Below are 21,270 nucleotides of genomic sequence, written 5' to 3'. Positions count from 1 at the left end.
CATTAGCCCCCTGCCTTTCAGCTCCCGTTCTTTCTAACAAGAAGCACATTGCAGGCTGTGGCTTTTTCCTACATGGTGTGTTTTGTGTCTTTACACTTAAGGTTTTTTCTCTTTGCTGCCACTAAGAATTCATTCTTACATTGTCGTTTTCTTCGTGTTCCTTGCGCTTTGTGCTTCTTGGTCTTCTCAGGTCTGCGATTTGCAGTTTTCATAAGCTCTGGTGATGGATCCCGTCAGACTTCAAAGACGCTTTACCTCTTTCTTAGGAGGACTATAATTATACATATACCGAACCACTTGAGGTTGTCTGCTGCTAATTTCCCTCTTCTTTTAAAAGTTCATATTTGCTTATCAATAAGTTAAAACAGTACAGCGTCTTGCTAAGAAAGCCTGAGTCAGCTCAAACTATCGGTGCTTGGGCCTCAGCCCCCTGCATACTGGAATTATAGGCTTGCACTGTAAGGCCATGCTTCTTCATATTTCATCACGCTTTCCCCATTCGTTTTTAAATTTCAGTAGTTTCTGTTGCTTAATATTCAAGTTTGCTCATCTGAACCATACAGCGTAAAAACTCATTTTTACTTGTCTTATAAATAGCATACCAATAAAATTTAAGCTCCGATACATCTACTCTGACAATAAGACAATAACTTCCTGTTTCTTTCGTCTTCCAATTATGCTTTATATCGACTTCAAGTGCAATCGCAGTTCTCATTGACTTAATTACGTGAGTGCTTGGCCTCCCTCTCCCTTACGCTTTCTATTTGGTGGAGTTTAGTGAACAAAAGCAGTTTGCCTATCTTGGTTCCTGGGCCCTTGTTTGTACATTGGTCTGATTGTCCCAATAACATTCTGACAAGATTTAAAGCCATGCCTTGGTAATCAGTTAGACTTCTCTAGACAAGAGAGGTAGCATAGCAGTCAGTGCCTCTTCCTTAAGGATCCAGAATTGGGAATGCTTTAGGTAAGTTGCTGGATGGGTGTGTGGTGGTGGTGGCGGTAGTGGTGGTGGTGGTGGTGGTGGTGGTGGTGGTGATGGTGATGGTGGTGGCGGCGGCGGCGGCGGTGGTGGTGGTTGTTTTCAATTTTAGTTTAACAGTCATTAAGGTCTTTGGTTATCTTCAATCCTGTAGAGGCAGGCAGTGCACTGATTCAATCAGGAAATATCTAGAGAGCTTGGGGGTCACAGCCAGGCGTTCTCATGACTTAGTGCACTAAGATGAGTACAAGACCCATGGAGTGATCTATCTGAGTCTGCTGTGCTTGGGGACTGTGAGCTTCCATCTATTTCGAATCCTTCTGGTGGAAGCTCTTTGCTTTGCTTTGCTTCCTGTGTTCTTGGGAGATTTATCTGGGTTCCTCTGCAGAGTCAGAGGGAAACAAGCTGATTTTCTGTTGCTAGCATTGTTGGAGGGAGAGAAGCCCGAAGGGAAAGAAATTTCAGGAGTTCTGTGGCTGACGATGCCCCACCTGTCAGAAAGGCTTCCTCTTACAAATCACCCGGCAGAATCTTCATTGTATTCACGTGGGTAATGGACCCATTCTCCCAGGGAAGGCTGTGCACTACTCACCCTTCTCTTCTCCACGCACTGGCCAACACATTCATATTCCCTCCCTCTCTCTCTCTCTCTCTCTCTCTCTCTCTCTCTCTCTCTCTCTCTCTCTCCTCTCTCTCTCCTCTCTCTCTCTCTCTCTCTCTCTCTCTCTCTCTCTCTCTGGGTGTGTGTGTGTGTGTGTGTGTGTGTGTGTGTGTGTGTGTTGCACAGCTTTGATCTTTAATGGCTGACAAGCGATGGCTGAGAACCAAACGGAAAGAAAACTCAAGGTGTTTTTTTCTCAGTTCAGAGGGATATTTGCATTTCAAATGAACACCCCTCAAGGTGAAACAGCATTCCCTGCTTTAGGAATTAATACTTAATGGTGGAGTTTCAGACTGCGAGAGAGCTAAGGGAGCTGGGATTTTTTGTTCTATGCCTGTCCTATCAGACTGTGTCGGTCTCCGTAGCTTTGCAGGCCTGTGTGCAGCTTTCGTGCCATAGCCCAATCTGATTTTCTAATGTATTGCAGAAAATTAAAACCAGATGATTGTGTGTGTGTGTGTGTCTGTCTGTCTGTCTGTCTGTATGTATGTATGTATGTGTAGGAGGTCCTAACTACATATTCCAATTTTAAGCTATTAACTTAGAATCTGAAAAAAACTATATATTCATGTTAAACATTTAGAGAATATTTATCTGGTATTGAGTTAAAGTTAATATAAGATTGCTTTTTTATGTGTGTGTGTGTGTGAGAGACAGACGGACGAGTCAGAGATGAGGAGACACACAGAGAGAACATGTTCACAGTTTGTAATGGTAAACTTGGCTTATGAAATGTGCAGCACACGTATTCATAAACCGTCATCATCATCATCATCACAACAACAACAACAATAACAGTAATACCAATTTTCAAGCTGTGTCTTCCAAGATCTTCAGGAGCAAGTCTGATATCTAATGATTTCTGCTTGATTTCAGGTCTACAGTGAGGAGCTTCTAGAAGTGAGACTTTCTTGTCTAATCATGTTAATATTCAACTCCTAGGTACTCTGAGGATGACTACCTCCAGATCGTCACAAACATTCAGAGATGCCCGTGGAAACGCCAAGCAGAAGAATATGAAAATTTTAGGTAAAAAAAAAACCCGAATTTTCATAAATGAGTGAACATGCATTGTTACTTTCATTTTTAGGGTGGAAAGGGAGCAAGTGATTTAAAAGAAAAGTGGGAGGAGCTCACTGTCAATCAAAACAGCTAAACTCTACAGTCTTGTGAAACTATGGTACCCTACTCCAGTGGCTGATAGAGACATTCATAATTCAGCTACTGGAATTAACTCCAAAGGAATCCAAGTCCAAAGGAAAGATTTTCTTGTGCTGTTTACTGTGAGTTAGATTGATGTCAGCTCGTTGTGTCATTTCCAGTTGCTCGGTATTTATCTTGTAAATAAAATGCTATAGCACCAGGCACACTTGAGATTATACAGAAGAAAGAATCGCCCATGATGCCGTCACTTTAGAACAACAACTGGATAGAGGGGATAGCTCAGGGCTTAAAGTGTTTGATGTGTAAGTTTCAGGGACTGTGTTCAAATACCTAGAGCCCATACAATAAGGTGGGTGTGGTCTAGTGCAGTAATCCCAGTGCTGTGGGAAGTGGAGACAGGAGGATCACTGAACTTGCTGCTGGATAGACATGCACGTGTCACGGTTTCCTATAGGACATCCTCCCATATTGGCCTCGTTTTTGTCATTTCAGGGTGAGGGGCTCTGTTATGTTTTCAGTAAGAAATGTTCTCTACAAATGTACACATTGTGTGCTAGGTTCTCTGTGTCCTTGCTGCTTGGTTGTGGAGGGGAGATGCTAAGAACTTCAGGAGAAGGACCTGGTTGGGAGAAGTAGGTCACAGGTAGTGTGGTCCTGTCCCTTTTGCTCTGCTCCCTGTCAGCTATGAGGTGAAGAAATGCTTCTACCAGTCACCATGATGCTCCATTCAGGGCATGAGGAAGAGTCTTTGACCAAATCATTAGTGGGGGGGGGGGGGAGACAGAGAGAGAGAGACAGAGAGACAGAGAGAGAGAGACAGAGAGAGAGAGACAGAGAGAGAGAGGCAGAGAGACAGAGAGACAGAGAGACAGAGAGAGAGACAGAGACAGAGAGAGACAGAGAGAGAGGAGACAGAGACAGAGAGAGACAGAGACACAGAAACAGACAAAAGCACAGAGGGGGGGAGAGGGAGAAGGAGAGGGAAAGAGAGAGAATAATTCTTGACTTTAACGGGCTTTGTCAGGTATTTTATTCACCGAAAGTAAGGAATCTGGACTCAGATAGGGATCTCTGTTTAACTGAATGCTAAGATACTCATTTTTGTGTTTACACTGTCCAGTTCAAGACTAGACTTTAAGTTGTACAATCATGAGCTAAGTGTGAGTGGAAATAGTTAAATTTCGAGAGACCTGTTTATATAGACAGGATGGGTAAGAGAAGATCCTGGGTATTGAGCTATTAAAGATCAATCTAAGCTACTTTGCTAAAGGACAAGTAAAGTGACATCGGTGATCAGAACAGGGCTGTGAGGTCTTCTGCTTCTGGCCATTGATTCAGAGAAAATGTCCTGAGAGTAAGAGAAGAAAAGCAGGGAGCAAGGCCACCTGAGTGCCAGTGCTGGTAGCCAAGGAGGCAGGGAGGCAGGGAGGCAGGGAGGCAGGGAGCTAGAGGAGGAAGGAGCCCAGCATCTGAGACTGCTCTTTCTCACAAGATGCTTGCTGAATGTCAAAAGTCTGAGAGCAGAGAAGTTAGACAGGGCTTCCAGAATCCTTTGCAAAGGCCAGGTCTCAAAAGGAATGGAGCCTGAAGTAGAATTATTTCCATCCTCAGCTGGATTTAGGAGATCTGCCCTTAGCCTAGATAACTAATAGAAGCAGAGAGTAAATCCTCTCTGGAAGAAAGGAGTGTTATTCAGAGACTTAAATTGGCTTTGCAAGCTCTCACACACAATCGGACACAATTAAAATAATATTTTCTTTTAAAAGCTATTCCTCTTACCCTCTTCCTTTTAAAGATAAAGCGTGCATGTTCCAGGCTGGTTTTAAACTGTCTGTGTATTCAAGAATGACCTTGGACTCCCGATCTTCCTGCCTCCGCCTCACAACTGCTGGGGTTACAGGTGTGCACCATCACCACTTTGCATTTATGTGGTATAGGATTTTGAACCCAAGGTTTCACATATTCTAGCCAAGAGAATCCTACCAAGTGAGCCACATCCCCAACCATCCTTACTTTAAACAGAAATCAGCAGTCTCTTTAAACCTAAGGCTGCATGACGAGCATCCCCGCTATATGCTATGATGGATGGAGCTATATGATGGATGGTACCATTTTGCCTCAGTACCATTCCCACATAGAGTACATCAGTAACCATGGTGATTACCCAGCAGTCTCTGCATCCCTTCAGGGCCAATTGAAGTAAACATCTGGGGCTACACCACTTATTGTTTGTTGCAATTCAACAGAAGAGTCACAGGGACATTTATTCATTTGCTTGAATATGCATTATACTATAATGCTTATTTTATGGACATATTTGTTAGCTAAATGATGTAGACCCTCAACAGAAGTTTGTGCAATTAAATCATAATAACTAAATCTGGGAGCCTCTGCCTATTTATAAATCTGGCATTGTAGAAACACCCCCTTGTTATTATAGATGTCAAGTAGCTAAATAGTTTTCCATCTGATTTATTTATAGCATTTTATGTCAAACTGAAGGATAAAATGTATAGTTCTAAAAGGCAATAACAATCTTTTAGCAGTCATTACAAAAGTGACATTAAATTCTCAAGAATATGAGCAAGTGAATATATAATAAAATCTATCTAAAACCCATTTGTTGAAACTTCCTATGGTTGACTTCTGGGGACTATTTGAAAATCATAGGATTTCTGTGGTCAAATGAGCTAAAAATAAGGGAGCTTAAAAGTCTTTTCATGTTCCCCTCTTCAATAAGCAGTCTACTTGCTAGGAGAAGGGGTACAATTTATTCACCCACAAATATTTGTTTAGGATTTACTATGTCAAACTACAGTAGCTTCCTTTATTACCTGGTGTAGTGCTTTGCACAAAGAGGACTTTAATAAATAGCTCAGTGGTGGGATACATGAAATAAGCAAGAAAAATGTAGTTTCTTTACCTAACCTCAAAGAATTTTAAGTTCACAAAGACGATAGATAGATAGATAGATAGATAGATAGATAGATAGATAGATAGATAGATGGATGGATGGATGCATGCATCCATGCATGCATGGATGCATGGATGCATGGATGGATGCATGCATGGATGCATGGATGGATGGATAGACAGACAGAGAGAGAGACAGACAGATGATAGTTACGAAATAAAATGTTAATTTATCCATGACCTAGTTTCAGAAAGATTATTTTAGACAAATGACGCCATGTGCCAATGAGTATAAATTTCTTGATATGTGCTCTGGAAGGAAGCAGAGCTTGAGCATTAGATCTGAGGGTGGATAGAAAGGGAAGTTGGGACCAACGTGGGAATGAAGAAGCCAGACGTTAATTTCAAGTTCATGTGGGTGGGAGCTGTAGCACGTTGCTTGGTACGAAGGGGATGCTTGTAGGCAGAGTTGGGAAGGCCTTGTGATGCAGAGCAGTGGTTAGTAGAGGCAGATTCCTGGGCATTTTGTGGATACTGAGGAATAGGGCTATTCCTAGCAGAGGAATTACACAGCGAATTCATTACCTAATTATTGGGTCAGCATACCGTTGTATAAACTGCAGTGTCCAATGTGCCTGCAGAGTCAGAGCAGTTAAGGGGCTTGTCAGAGGAAAGTGACCAGAGGAGACTGTGGGACCGAAACATAAATGGTCTCTATGAAGTATAAAGGGGAATGTTTGACTTTGAGCTCTTCTGGACCTGGCCTATCTTACCCATGCCTCAAAGTCTATCATTTAAATCTGTGTGCTTGAAAATCTGCGGCCCTTAGTTCGTGTTGATTTCAGGCCCATAATTAAAGGAGAAGGAAAATAAAGTTCAATGTGAAAACTTAGGATCTGAGTGGTTTGGATAATCATGGTGCTACTGACCGAAACACGGCTTTCAAATGAAAGTCCCTTTTCAGAAGAGAAGCCTGGTGTGGACAGGCTGGGTTTGAAGCGACCCTGGGACAACTAGGCCTAGAAAACCTTCCCTTATTCTGGAAATGTATGGATGCTAAGAGAAAATGTGCTCACCAAGCAAGAAAAACGAGTACAGAAAAATCCCCCTTCTCAGCAGGCTTTTTGCTTCCTTGATAGATGCCCAGCCTTCTACTCACTCAGCATTGAATTGTGGGCTTGAGAGTTTTGAAGCCTGGTGTTGACATCTCTTCCTTCTTTTAGATTTCACCTGGAAGCGAGAAATTTTAATGGAGATGTTCTTTATACAATGTCCATTGTATTGGTTTCCCAAAGTCGTCTGTCCCAGCTCTGGGGAAGCAGAGGCAGGCTCTAGGCCAACCTGGTCTACACAGCAAGTGTCAGTCCAGCCCGTCTAAAAAGCAAAGTGCATGATTAGCGAATCGTGATCAGATAATTATGCTTCTTTCCCAATGGGCTGAGCCACCCCTAAGAAGCCCTTTGCATCAGAGATTCGGCTTGATGTGGGGTTTGACTGCTTATTCTCCATTCTGTGTAGACATGCTTATTATAGGACACAAGCATTTACTCCTTCCTCTCTAGACAGCCAGTGTCATAGCCGTGGACCATTTTTATGAGGTCTTTATTATCATGAAGATACTCTGTGTCCCTTATCTCTTGACCTCTGATTTCAAAATAGGTGCACGAAGTCAGCCATAGTGAGGTGTCTACCATCCCTACTTTTCAAACTATTTATTGATTAGGAATCTTCCCACTCACCCAAGGCAATGCACAGAATCCACCCAGATTCCAGCGTAAGAAATTGCCAGTCTTCGTGTCTTTCCCGCTTCCTCTGATAAACCAGTCTCTACTCGATTTGTTAAACATGGCACTGCGATATTGGAGCGGGACACCAAGATGGTTGAGCAGGACACTGAGCTCGAGTGTTCCCCCTCCCCCACTGACTCACGTTCAACCAATAAAATTCCTTTGTAAAGCACTGGAAACTACTGGCAAGCAGGTTTCATCCCCACAGATCTTTGAGCTCCAGCCATTAGTCTGAGATTCACTGTGTTACTTGCATGGTAATTACCACATTAGCTTTCCCACGTTCAAAGAACTTACTTGGCTGTGTCATCAGTTACAGAAATTACCACACACAGTAACCATGCTTAATCCTCATGTTACTATCACCTTTCCTCTCTGAGAAATCCATATACCATGATATTGATTTCAAATTTGGGAGGCTCTCTAGTATCAATTGATTTATTAAAACACATGCACGTTTCTGAGACATAAGGTGGAAACCCAATGTTAGAAAACAGTGCTACTGTGACTCAATTAAGTGAGATACCTTTCCAGTGATTTGTGAAACAGGTATTTTCTGCCTAATTATTCTGTTACCAACAAGAATTACATGGTAACAATTTTATTAAAGCTTGAGATAACTCTCAGCTTTGATGAAGTTGAGTTTCCTTAAAAGCTACCCCTATACTTGTGTTGAATATGTAGGAAAGTATCCTAAGACTGGCGACAGTGAGCTGAATCAACTGGTAAAGGTCCTTCCCACTAAGCCTTGTGACCTGAGTTCAATTCTAGAGGCACTCGAGGTAGAAGGAGAGAACAGACTCCTGTAAGTGTCCCCCAACCTCCACACGTCTGGCAGAGTACCTACACAGGAACACAGATACACAATATAATTAAATATGCTTTAAAGTTTTTTTTAAAGACTCTAAAGTCATTCAGTAGTTTTATGGACAGGCCCCCACAAGTATGCTGTTAAACAAAATATATGTATATAACGTGTGATATATACTAATTTTAAAAGTACATACTCACACTGTTAAGGCCATTTCATTAAGTTTAATTTGGTGTAAGTAAACGAAGTCTGCAAACAAACAAACGAATCACTTGATATCTGGAGAGAAGTCATTGAGCTGGAAAAGCAGACGACCAAGTTTCCAGATATCTGTATTCAAAGGCAGCAGTAGCGTTTCCTTTCATTACCACCTAGTGAATTTGTTCTTTGCCCGGCTGCCAGTACTTCGTATCCTGTTCCAGGCCGTTTGTTCTGAAGCATGGTTGTCTTGGCCGGAAGCAAGCGTCATCTCCATTATGTGCTTCTGATTATACAAGGCTATGCTCAGTTTTTCGGAGCCACCGTTTTCCTCCTTTCCCTGGCCTTAAATGTTTGCTGTTTGTGATTTGTGCGTGGTTTCTGTGATGACAGCTAAAAGCAATGCATATTTTATTCCTGTTCAAATTTAAGCAGAAGCATGCACTTTATGCTAGGTGTCCTGGGTCAGTTGTCAGACCAGGAAAACCCTTTTCGTTTCCTCAGCATCAGGACCATTTTTCACCGTTAATACCCTGTCATATCATCTTCTCTTCCCCCATGGCATTCGGCATGTCTGTGCATTTAGAAAAGCAACAAAACCCACACCCTGTCATTACCGCTGCAGCTTTTAATAATAGAAAACAGGTCTTGCACGCACATGGGAGCTAGCTCCTCTCCTTAGCTTTTAGAATATGAAGTTCTCCATAAAAATGCATCATACATGGGATTTACTGGCCTCTAAATTCTGTTTCAAAACTCTCTGCCAGGTCGCACTCAGTAGTCACCACATTGATTCACTTACTGGTGTCAGCTAGGCCTCCCTGCAGGCTGCCCCGCCAGTCAATCCTCTTGCCCTTATAGCGTTTCCTACAGAATCTTCAGCGCTGCACAGCCTGTTTAAGCATGGCTCCTGCATCCCCACAGATTGGGTCACCGCTTTGACAATGTCCCTTTACAACAGGGCTCTCATCACAATCAAAAGTTCCGGCTCCTTTGCTTGGATAATCAGATTCCCTCAAGTTTTATTTTGACTTTGAGTCCATTACACAAAAAGATGAGCTTATTTTTCTTCAACTATACCAGTGTGTATACAAGCTGTGAAGGGGAACCGCCATTATCTCTTGTCACTTCACTTTGGTCTTTATACATGCTCTCGTTTTATACTGAGACTTGGAATAATTCTATTGAATTTTGGCTCACATAAAAAAAATTCACGTGTGTGTGTGTGTGTGTGTGTGTGTGTGTGTGTGCACGCATGTGTATGTGCATGTACACACACACACACACACACACACACACAGATTCACATGTGAGGCTGCTCGTGGAGGCCAGAAGATGGTGTGAGATCTCCCAGAACTGGGGTTATGATTAGTTGTAAACTGCCTGAAATGAGTGTTCTGGGAGCCCATCTCGGGCTCTTAGTCTGCCTGAGTCATGGTGCGTGTAGGCGAGCGTATGTCACAACACCAGTGTGGGGGTCGGAGAAAACCTTTATGCTGTCCTTTCTCTGTTTCCCGCTTTATGTGGGCTCCAGGTCTGATCAGAGTTATGCAAATAAAAAAAGTGCTTTACCCACTGAGCCAATGTCACTAGTACAGCTCTGGACTTCTCTGTGGCCGATGGGTTAGGAAGAACTTTGAGTGGAGTGGATTGAGGTATTCTGAGGTTGGACGCTCAGCAAAACTATAAACCATGCTGTACTTTATATTTTATTGGTGTCGGTAGCATTATTGAATATCTGCTTCTCTCTTCTCTCTGCCGGGTTGTTGAATTCCATTTCCTTCTCCTGCTTTTGTAATCACCCATAAGTGATTTCAGGTCCTTCTGTTTTGCCTCTCAATGTAATGCCCGGGTTCAAGGGCTAGGCCACCACACCACGTTAAGTTTTCATGCTCCAAATATTATGTTTCTCATTTTAAAAATTCAAGTTACTCTGTGGAGAATTCACTGGCCTCTGACACAAACTCTTGATACCCATAAGGGATTGGTGGCCTTCTCTGAAAAGGAGATGGGGAAAAGAAGACATGCTGACCACATGTTCCATGTATGCCATCCGTACAGGCTTGTATGATTAAAAAATTAAAATAATTTAATATAATTCAGTGCCTTTAGCATATTCACATATCTATAACGACCAAGTCCAGAATATTTTCATCATTCCTAAATATCTTTTCCTGTCAACAGTAGCTTCCTATTTTTCCCTCCTCTATGACTTTGGCAGCTAAGGATCTACTTTCTGGCTCTATATGTTTGCCTCCTCTGGGAATTTAATATACATGAAACTATACAACACAGTCACCGTTCTCTTCTTTACCTACTGGCTTCTTTTATTTAGCATGATGCTTTAAAGATCTACCCACTGGGACACGTTTAAGTATTTCCCTTTGTTAAGTTGTCTTACAATGTCCTATTATGTGACTATGCCGTTGTGTTTGCTATTTGTTTCCGTTACTTGTGTTGTTGCTGTGATAAAACACTTCATCAGAAACTTCTTAAGGGCAAAGAATCTGTTTTCACTCATTGGTTACGTTGGTTGTGGTGGGGCAGTTCTATCAGCAGGAGCTTGAGGCAATTAGGGATATAACATTCACAGTCATGAAGCAGAGAGTTTTACATGCTTGTGCTCAACTTGCTTTCTCACTTTCCCAGCCAAGGGAATGGTGCCACCCACAGTGGGTGTGTCCTTCCAACTCCATTATTCCAGTCCAGATCATCACCCCCCACAGACTTGCCCAGAGGGGGTCAGTGCCCCATGGATTTGCCCGAGAGCTTTTTGCCTAGGCAATTCTAGGTCTTATTCAGTTAATGATTGAGACTGTCATCTGTTCACTAGGTGGTAAGCATTGTTTTTGTTTGTGAATATATGTTTTTATTTCTCTTCCTATACAGTTAGGAGTAGAAATATTGGTAACATGATAATTCTGTGTTTAGTATTTTGAGGAACCTAATCTTTTTTCCAAAGTCACTACTGCATTGTACAGTCCTGACAGCATATTAAGGTTGAAATTTCTCTTTATCCTCATTGACATTTCTATGTTGTGGTTTTGATTTGCATTTCCCTAGTCATTCTGGAGGTCAAGTATCTTTGATGTGCTCAATAGCCTTTTTATATGTACATTAGAACAATGTCTAATCTGGTCTTTAACTCAGTTTAAAAATGAGCTTTCATCTTACTTTTGAGTTGCTGCTATAAGTTATAGATTTTTGGTGGCAAATTTCTAATCATATAAGTGATGGGGGAGGATTTTCTCCCATCCTGTAGGCTGCACTTTCCCTTTCTTGACTGTCCTATGAAGCACAACACATTTAAATTCTGATGCAATCCAATTTATCCTTCTTTGGTCACTGATACTTTTGGTTTTATATCGAAGAAAATCTTCTCTGACTGAAGCTTTCTGACTGTGTTATGGTTTGAGTATGTAATGACTTCCTCATAGGCTCATGATTTGAAAGATTGATCCCAACATGCTGTTATTTGAGGAATTGTGGAAACATTAGAAGGTGTGTACTAGCTGGACAAAGACCCTTTAGGGGCAGGTCCTTGGGAGAACATTATCCACAACTCCCAGTCCCACTCTCTGCTTCCTGGAATGCTATGTTGTGTGCTGATTTGCTTGGCCCTATCCTCCCTGCTGTGATGGACTGAAACACTCCAGAACCTTTCCTCCCTTAGCTGTCAATGTTGGTACAGTGATGGAGATGTACCTGAGACAGGACATTGATACCAGAGAAGTGTGGTCATTCCTATGACTCAACAGTGTCATGTAGTTCCTATGTAAAGAAACACCGATCTTAGGTAGAAATTTGGTGATGTTTGAGGATAGATATGGATTAGAAACACTCTAGACTGTAACTAGAGCTGAATCAGTAATTATGGCAAGGCTCAAGACCATGGTTCTGACAAAAATGTAGAAAGCATGAAGACATTTTGTGATGTTTCAGATGGGGAAAAGGAGTCCTCTAACCAGTGGACTAGGACCATTAGTATTATATGCTGGCAGATAATTTTGTTCATACCCTGAAATTTGGGAGAAAGCTGACTTCAAAGATAACAGACCAATTAGTTTTGTGGAAGACATTTCAAAACAATATAGCATTCAGGCTGTGGCATGATTATTGCTAGCTGAGTTTAGTTAAGTTCCAAGTTAAACTTCGAGTCAAAAAGCAGAGTAGATGGACTTGAAAACATGAAGTCTAGCCCCACCCCAGCCCCATCACCAAAAATGAGTTGTAAGTGCCTGGCAACAAAGGTGCTGTTAAAGAGATTAGGTCCTGAGAAGAGAAGCTTTGCATTTTGCATTGCAACAATAGGAATTTGCCAGACCTCACAGTAGGCTCATTTTAAAGGCTTTCCCTTGAGAAGAGAGAGATCCCTTCACACAAAGCAGCCTAAGGAAGAGGTTTTCTGGGAAACTGAGCCACCCATGTTATCAGTGTGTTCTGCAGCTGTTGTCTGAGGGCATCCACCTATTTCTCAAGTTGGCAAACAGACCCTGGAATCATCCATGGAGCGCTAGCTTTGCAGACATACAGAATGCAGGGTCTACAATGTGTTGGAGGTTTCCGCCAAGGTTCCAGCGAAAAGCCTGAGATGTCAGATGTCTGGCAGCAGTCGACAAGGTCAGATTCCCTGCCTGTATGGAGACCCCGAGAAAGGGATGCACGATCCTCTCAGGGAGAGCCCAAACTTCAGTTGAGACCCAAGGACTTCTAGCAACAGAGAACCTCTCCTGAGGAAAGGTGCAGGGGGAAAATGTAAACAGCTTAAGCTAAAGACCGCACAGGAATACTATGGCCATAAGAATGATGCTACCCAAGCTCCTTCTACGTAACATCACAATACCATGGACCTTTGGTGCTGCTCACCATGTACCTTTGATGCTGCTCTCGGAACTCCAGTACTGAATATTCTTGCTGTTGTTTGCCTCTTGCTGCGAGCCTGTCCCTTTCAACGTTACTCTTCCTTTTGGGGGTTGCAAATGCTCATTGTAGGTTGGAAGCGTGCAACTCTTTTGTTCCACAGAGGCTCACAGCTGACTCTGCCTTGGGTTTCAGAGGATCTCGAACCTTTGGGCTTTGGACAGTTTTGAAAATGAACAGAGATGGAACTGGTTGGTTTTGTTACCCTGAACCAAACTTGTCGATCTTAAGGAATGAAAGAACCTCAATTGAGAAAATGTCTCCGTCAGATTGCCTGTAGGCAAGTCTGTGGAGCGTTTTCTTTATTGATTGATTTAGGGGTGCTTAGCTCACTCTGGCGGTAGCATCCTTGGCAAGGCGGTCCTGGCTTGTTTAAGAAAGCAGTCTGAGCAAGTCATGAGAAACAATCTGTAAGCCACACTCCTCCACGGTCTCTGCTTCAGTTCCTGTATCTGAGTTCTTTGGGTTTCTACTCTGACTTCCCTTAAGAATAGACTATGACCTGGAAGCAAAAGGTGAAACAAACACCTTTTTCCCTTACGTTGCTTTTAGTCATAATGTTTATCACAATAGCAGGAGGAAGTAAGACACTGGAGAATTAAAGGCATTTACCTTGTGAGTGGCCTTGAATGTTTGGATTTCAGGGGTTGGATGTTATGGTTTGAATATGGTAACATTCCTCAGAGGAACATGACTTGATTGCTTAGCCCAGAGTAGTAGTGCTGTTTGGGGGAATGTGAAACTACAAGGTAGGTTTTTTTCTGGAAGAAGTCAGTCACTGGCAGCTGCTTTCCTTGACCACTCCCCGTCTCTCTGCCTCCTGGGCTTCTAGGATATAAACTGAACTGCTCTAGCATGCACCTGTGCTCACCATTATCACCAGCTGTGATATACTGAAATGTGACTGAGTAAAACGCATCTTTCCCCGGCTAACTTGTCTGTGCCAGGCAGTTTGGTCACAGTGGTGGGAAAGAAACTAAAACAGCCTAGCGTTTCTTCAAAGAGCTTGTTTTGGCCTTTACACGTGATTTCATATGGTTCATTTTGAATTATTATTTGTGGCATGAAATAGGTCTCCAAGTTCATAGCCATTAACCCGAGCAACATTTGTTGATAAAAGCTGTTATCACCACGTTGGCTTGAAAGCCTTTTGGAAAATCATTTTGTGGGCCAGTGAGATTGCTCAGTGTGTCATAGCCAGTAGAAGCACAGGCTTTGAACTTATTCCTATTGTTGTTGGGTTTTTCCTTTGGTTTGTTTTTGTTTGTTTGTTTGTTTGTTTGTTTGTTTTGTTCTGTTTTATCAGGACATGTCAAGTCCATGGCTGGCATGGAATTTTCTAGGTAGACTAACTATTGTGCCCACCTTCCACTAAAATATTTCAGAAGCACATTTTCCATTTGACTCTTGGTTGTTCGAATCACCATAACCATCACCATCACCGTCACCAGGCAAAACTACCTCTCACCCGAGTCTCTCTGTTTCATAAAAGGGAGATGATACTTACCTTTACTTAAAGAAATACCCTTTATAGTAAAATCCTTAGTAGGAGGTTAATTACTGCTTAGCCTAAATGACTGCTGCTCTTTCCGGTTTAAAATACTTTTTAGCTTACTATTAACATGTCACTAAGAGTATGTAACACTCTCGATATCTGTAACAGAGACAACATGTCTATGACATAGGAGAAAAAGCAATAGCTAATTAAATAACTTCAGATACAATCCTCTGCTTAGGGAGAAGTATAAACACACACGGGCCCCAGCTTTTATTCTGTGACCGTTTCAGATAGATTTTTTTTTCCATACCTGCTGTAAGGACCAGCACTTCTTATTCAGTTTGTTCCATTAAAACTTTCTTTGAAGCTTTCAGGATGGAAAATAGGTCACAGTGAACACCAAGTACAAAGCCCCAGCTCTCAAAGTTACAATCACCTTGAATAATATTTTCCTTTTCTGTAGCAAAGGACGTACCACGGTAGGAGCCACTGGCTGTTTGTCCTTCCTCTTCAATATGAATAATCAAATCCCGTGTTCTAAGGTCTAAACAGCAATTCAATGAAATGCCTGAAAATTAATCAGCATAATTGCAGAATTACAGGAAGATCCTGGACTTTTGTGTGCATGAATTAATTATCCCACAGTTGGGAATAGAGAGGAGAGAAAGAACATGAAGCGAGGATTGTCCATTCGTGTTTGAAATGCTGTTGGGAAGATCCTGAAGGCCGATTTGAAAAGTAAGGCTCTGTACAGAAGCCGGAGGCTCAAAGGAAGAACATGTGTGCAGTTCCCAGAGGCCAGGCAGAAACAGAAGCTGTGTTAGGGACTAATGCCAAAAGAGCAGATGATAAATTCCACAGGGAATTTGGATAGTTGTCTTAGAAAATTGCCACCGGAGTTGAGTGCTGGCTTTCTAGGAGCAGTAAGAGGACAACTGTGGATGTGAGCCAGCCTCCATAAAGGACCTGTGGGTATAGCCTGGCTACCTCACCCTGCACCCAAGCAAGATGTGGACTCCCATTCAGTGTCTTTTGGATACTTTTTACTGGTACATTCAATCCAGATTTTGTCTAGTATGGGGAAGTTCATAAAATAATGAGAGCTTTTGCGAAAGGAAATAGCATTAACACAAAATAAGCCAAGCTATTTCTATTAGAAATGCTTTGTGAGGCCAGGGAATTGGCTCAGTGGACAAAATGCTGATGGACCTACTGAACAACCACTGTCATGCTCATGTTTCTGTAATCCCAGCACTCCTAGGGTGAGATGGGAAAAGGAGACAAGAGAAAATCCCCTGGAAGCTATGTACATTTGATCTAGAATTTACAGCACAGTGGGAACAGGAGAGAAACAGGAGTCAAAGCAAAGCAGGAGGTAAGGGCTAATGGTTGAGATTGTCCTCGAGTTTCTCTCTGCACACACACTGTGGATTGTGTTCGATTTCTCTCTCTCTTTCCCTCTCCTTCCCACTCTCTTACACACAGACACGCAGACACACACACACACACACACACACAGAGAGAGAGAGAGAGAGAGAGAGAGAGAGAGAGAGATTTGAAGAATGCTTTGCAGAGTAGTGTTGGTGTCACCTGATTCACCATTAAAATAATCAAATTCTTCAAGGGACGGAGCCTTACATTTAGGATCTTACATGGTACCAGTCAGTTGGGGACTACAAAACAAGAAAATGTTCCTTGATTCTTCTTTTTCTTCCCTAAAAACATCTCCCTAAGTCAAACTATGAACTCAGTCAACAAGAGGTCAGCACAAATGACTTCTATTTTTTTCTTTGATTGAAAATGGATCTCCCCCCCCAATAGGATATAATCTGATTAGTTCCCCTTTCTCTACTCATCCTAGTTCCTTGTCCCATTGGTAGCTGCAATCATCTAGGAGATAATAATAAAGCAAAATGTAATAATATAAAGAAAAACCATGCAAATCAGGGCAGACAAGAAAAATGGAAGGCAAAGAACCCAAGAAAAGGCAAAAGAACAGGTATAGATGCAGAGACGCACACATTCACACGTTCAGAATTCCCATAAATACACAAAAACAAAAGCCATAATATGTACACAAAACCTTTAGGGCTAAAATATAGATAAATTAATTTTAAAAAAGACATTTAAAAGAAAACACACTTAGATGATTTAACGAGACAAGGATGCCCTTGATCTGTTTTCCGTTGGGCCATCTACTGCTGGCCATGTGATCTACCCTTAAGAATAGTTGGTGCCCCCTGCAAGACTCCCTTAGAGAAAACTAATTTATTCATTTGCACATGGTAATCAATTGGAGATGGCTTCTGGTTTATGGATAGGGGTGTGTGCCCACTTTTTCTTTCGGCTCTAGGACCTAATCTGAGGCCCTGTGCATACTGCCTCAGTCTCCCAGAGCCCACATGTGTTTTGTTCATGCTGTGTTTTTTATGTAGGCACTGCTTCTTAGGGCTGCCTTCATTGTGTCCCATGTTTGTATATGTTGGGTATTCATCTTCATTCAAGAAAGTCTTCCATTTCCTTCTTAATTTCTCTCTCTTTTTTTTTAATCCAGTAGAGTCATTTAGTTTCCATGAGTGTGTAAGCTTTTTGCTGCTTCTGTTGGTGTTGAAAACCAGATTTACTCTGTGATGTTCGGACAGTATGCAGGGTGTAACTTCAGTTTTCTTGTGTCTGTTGAGACTTGTTTTGCATCAGTCTGAGAATGTGATCAAAATTGGAGAGACTTTCATGGTGCAGGGTGGCAGGGGGTGAGAAGGTATATTCTTTTGTTTTAGGGTAAAATGTTCTGTAAATATCTGTTAGGGATGTTTGGTTTATCCTGTCAGTTAGCTCCAGCATTTCTCTATTTAGTTTTTTCGTCTGGATGACCTGTCTGTTGGCCATTGGACAGAGTGGGATATTGAAGTCTTCCACAATCAGTGTGAGAGTCAATAGGCGATGTAAACTGTAGCCATGATTCTTTTATAAATGTGGCTACCCTTGTGTTTGGGCATAAATGTTAAAAATCGCAATGTCCCGTTGGTGAATTTTTGTTTGGATGCATATGTGGTGTCCTTGCCTCCTTCCTCTCACTAGTATTGGTCTGAAGTCTATTTAGTCAGATATTAAAATGGCTGTAACAGCCTGCTTCTTAGATCCCTTTGGCTGGAATATCTTTTTCCATCCTCTTATCCTGCGGCGATGTCTATCCTTGATGGTAAGGTGTGTTTCTTGGATGCAGCAGAAGGGTGAATCCTATCTCCACACTCATTCAGCTACTCTTCGTCTTTTTATTGAGGGACCGAGACAGTTGATGTGGAGGGAACATTATTGACCAATGATTGTTGTCTCCTGTTATTTTGTTGGTAGTGGTAGTGGTAGTGGTGTATATGTGTGTGTGTGTGTGTGTGTGTGTGTGTGTGTGTGTGTGTGTGTGCTTCCCTTGGCTTTTGTTTGTTTATTTGTTGTTTTTTGACCTTGCTGGTCTGGGATTGTTTATTACCTGTGTTTTCTTGTATATAGTTAACCTCTGTCAGTTGGAGTTTTCCTTCTAGCGCTTCCTGTAGTGCTTGATCTGTAAATAGATACTGCTTGAATTTGGTTTTATCTTGCAATGTCTTTCTCCATTTATCATGATTGAAAAAGTCTTGCTAAGTATAATATTCCGGGCTAGCATTTGTAATTGCTTACAATCTGTAGATCATCTCTCCAGGCCCTTCTGACTCAGGCATTATTCTAAAAGGTTTGCCTTTATGTTAGGAGCCATCTAGGAGAAGCTAAAAACTAGCAGGTGATCTCCCTGAGATGGATCCACCTTGGATTAAAACCTCAGGCAAGTCATGTGACCTGAGGCAAGTCACATCTCCTCCAACTCAACTGCTGTACCTGAAAACTGGGAAGAACAAGGTGATTAAAACAGCCCACCCCCCTTCTGGGACTGTTTTGAGTATTAGATGTTAACATGGTAAGGGATTGGAGGGATTATAGGTTGTGTTTGCTATCAATATTTATGCAAAAGAGCCACAGGCTTATGTTCCTGCTTTTCCTCTTCTTGTGTGACTGCGTGTGTCTGTCTGTCTGTCTGCAAATCGAACTGTGGTGCTGTGCATTTTTGTATCTCTCTCTGTTTCGTGTGTCTCCTATCTCTCGGGTCTGCCTTTTGTCTGCTACCTTTATGGTCACTGCTCTTCCCTGGAACTTTTCCTCTAACTCTTGCCATGTTGTTTCCTTTTCCTTCTTTGTCTTGCACTGTGCCCTTCCATTTCTTTGTCCCATCTTGGCTTCTCTATAGTTTTAGTTTGCTTTACCTGTCTTCTGCCCCTTAGCATCTCTGAACATTTAACATCCCAAATAAAACCCTCCTGAATTCGTTAAAGTCCTTTCTATTACCTTTTCAAAAATGTATTGAGTTTATGAATACAGTATTCTCTATGACTCTGGGGGGCGGAGAATCAATTTGCTCTTTGCTTACACAGACATCTATAGATTTTGTTCCCTGTAGTTCTCTGACCCTTTGAAGGAAGAAAAAAAAAAAGATTGCTCACTTGGGTAACCTTTCCAGCTAACCATAATTAACAAACTAGTCTTTACCTCATCACTCTGCTCTGGGGCTTTCCCCATTTTTTTCCATACAAATTGTACTGTGACAGTTGCAAGATTGAGACAGAGATGGGCTCGACATGTTCACTAGACAGAGTAGGAGATGCTCTTGATAAATATCTGTGAAATATGCATGGATTCCACCTATCTTTGGAGAGAGGTCTACAAGAAAGCCTATCACTCAGCATTTGCCTTATCCACTAGCAGCCTTTATCTTGGCTGTCTGTCTGAACTCAGTAAATGTACCTCAAATCTGTCTCTTCTCCCCTTTGTACCCTAAACCACTTGCTTGGTGTCAGCTGAGCTTTGAAAAACTCTTTAAAAGATTTATTTTATTTTGCATGTATGAGTGTTTTGCTCATATGCCTGTCTGTGTACCATGGGCATGTATGGTTTCCACAGAGCCAAAGCATGGTGCCCACAGAGATCAGAAAGGGTGTCTGAGCCCACAGAACTGGACCTATGGATGGCTGTGGGTACTTGGAATCAAACTCTGGTCCTCTGGTCTCTCTCCATCGCTCCAACCCCACCCTTGGAAATGTTTTATTAGTATATGTCATTGTGCAAAGTGATGTGCTTCAGAAGGGTATTTTTTGTTTCCATCTATGTGCCCTCTGTTTTCAACTCCCATTCCTCTTCCTGCTGTCATTCCTGCTAGACCTTTTTTATTTCCACTCTCATCTATTTCCATGGTGTGTATGTATGTATGTATGTATGTATGTATGTATGTATATATGTGTGTATATATATGCATATATATGTATGTGTGTATCATATATTATATGCACATACATGCATATATACACTCATACACAGTTCACATATGAAAAGAAACAGGCTTTGTTTCGTCTGGATCAGGCTATCTTGCTTACTACAACCATATTCAGTGTTATCCATGTTCCTACGCATGGCACGGTTTCTTTCTTCTTTATGAATAAAACTCCACTGTGTTTGTCTACCACATTTTCTGCATCCATTCACCGCTTGGTGGGCACCTAGGCTGGTTCCAACTTGATTATTGTTAGTGGTGTTGCAATAAGCACAGATGTGCTATTCTCTCTCTAGCAGGCTGACCCAGACTCTTTTGGATGTATTTCCAGGAGTGCCTTAGATTGAGTACATCACTGCTGGTGTGAATGTAAACTCATACAGTATGCAGGTTCCAGGAGAAAAACAAACAAAAAATAAATAAATAAAAATGAAATCGCCTTAATGTTTGATTAGAAAGTTTCCACCCTGTAGCCTGGCAGCTAGTTCCTTTCTCTGGTCACCTGCTGCTTTCTGTCCTCTAACAAAACAAACTATTGTTCCCAAGCACAGTGTGTTAGTTCAGATAACATTTACTGGGGGCTCTGATCTACTGGGTGGCCCCTATGCCATGCCTTTATAGGTTCATTTATAAGCCCCACTAACCTGGGGCTACCCCATGTACCTAGCATCAGGCCTTCTCATGTCAACCCACACTGTGTCAGACTATACCAAGGAATGAATTACAGCTCCCTTATGTAAGCAAGCTCCCAGAAGTCAGTTTGTGTTTTATCCATGTTTGTATGTAGTAATTTGTAAGTTCTAATTTCTGTGATATCGGGCTCTGTATATTATCTGCTTGCTGCTCATTAAAATGTGTGCTGAATTGCTCCCTTGTAATGACCCTTGTTTAAGCTGTAACAAAATGTCACAATCTTGGTTTAAACAGCACAGTTCTAGAAGCTGATGGTCCAAGATTGGAGTACCAGCATAGCTCTGATTAGGGTCAGA

General features: G+C 41.9%; 1 protein-coding gene across 3 annotated transcripts in view; it reads left to right on the top strand.

Annotated features, from left to right (window-relative positions):
* The window catches only part of St8sia6 (ST8 alpha-N-acetyl-neuraminide alpha-2,8-sialyltransferase 6), a 182,351-nt gene that overhangs the window by 138,523 nt on the left and 22,558 nt on the right, over positions 1 to 21,270 (top strand). For all 3 annotated transcript variants that reach the window (XM_087590272.1, XM_087590273.1, NM_213624.2), the window contains 1 exon segment: positions 2,583 to 2,669. In XM_087590272.1, the coding sequence (XP_087446398.1) occupies positions 2,583 to 2,669 (87 nt within the window).

This window comes from Rattus norvegicus, chromosome 17 (assembly GCF_021556685.1).
Source record: "Rattus norvegicus strain SHRSP/BbbUtx chromosome 17, alternate assembly SHRSP_T2T, whole genome shotgun sequence".
NCBI classification, from domain to species: domain Eukaryota; kingdom Metazoa; phylum Chordata; class Mammalia; order Rodentia; family Muridae; genus Rattus; species Rattus norvegicus.
The sequence above is the reverse complement of the archived record's forward strand: the minus strand, read 5'-3'. Positions and strand labels throughout refer to the sequence as shown.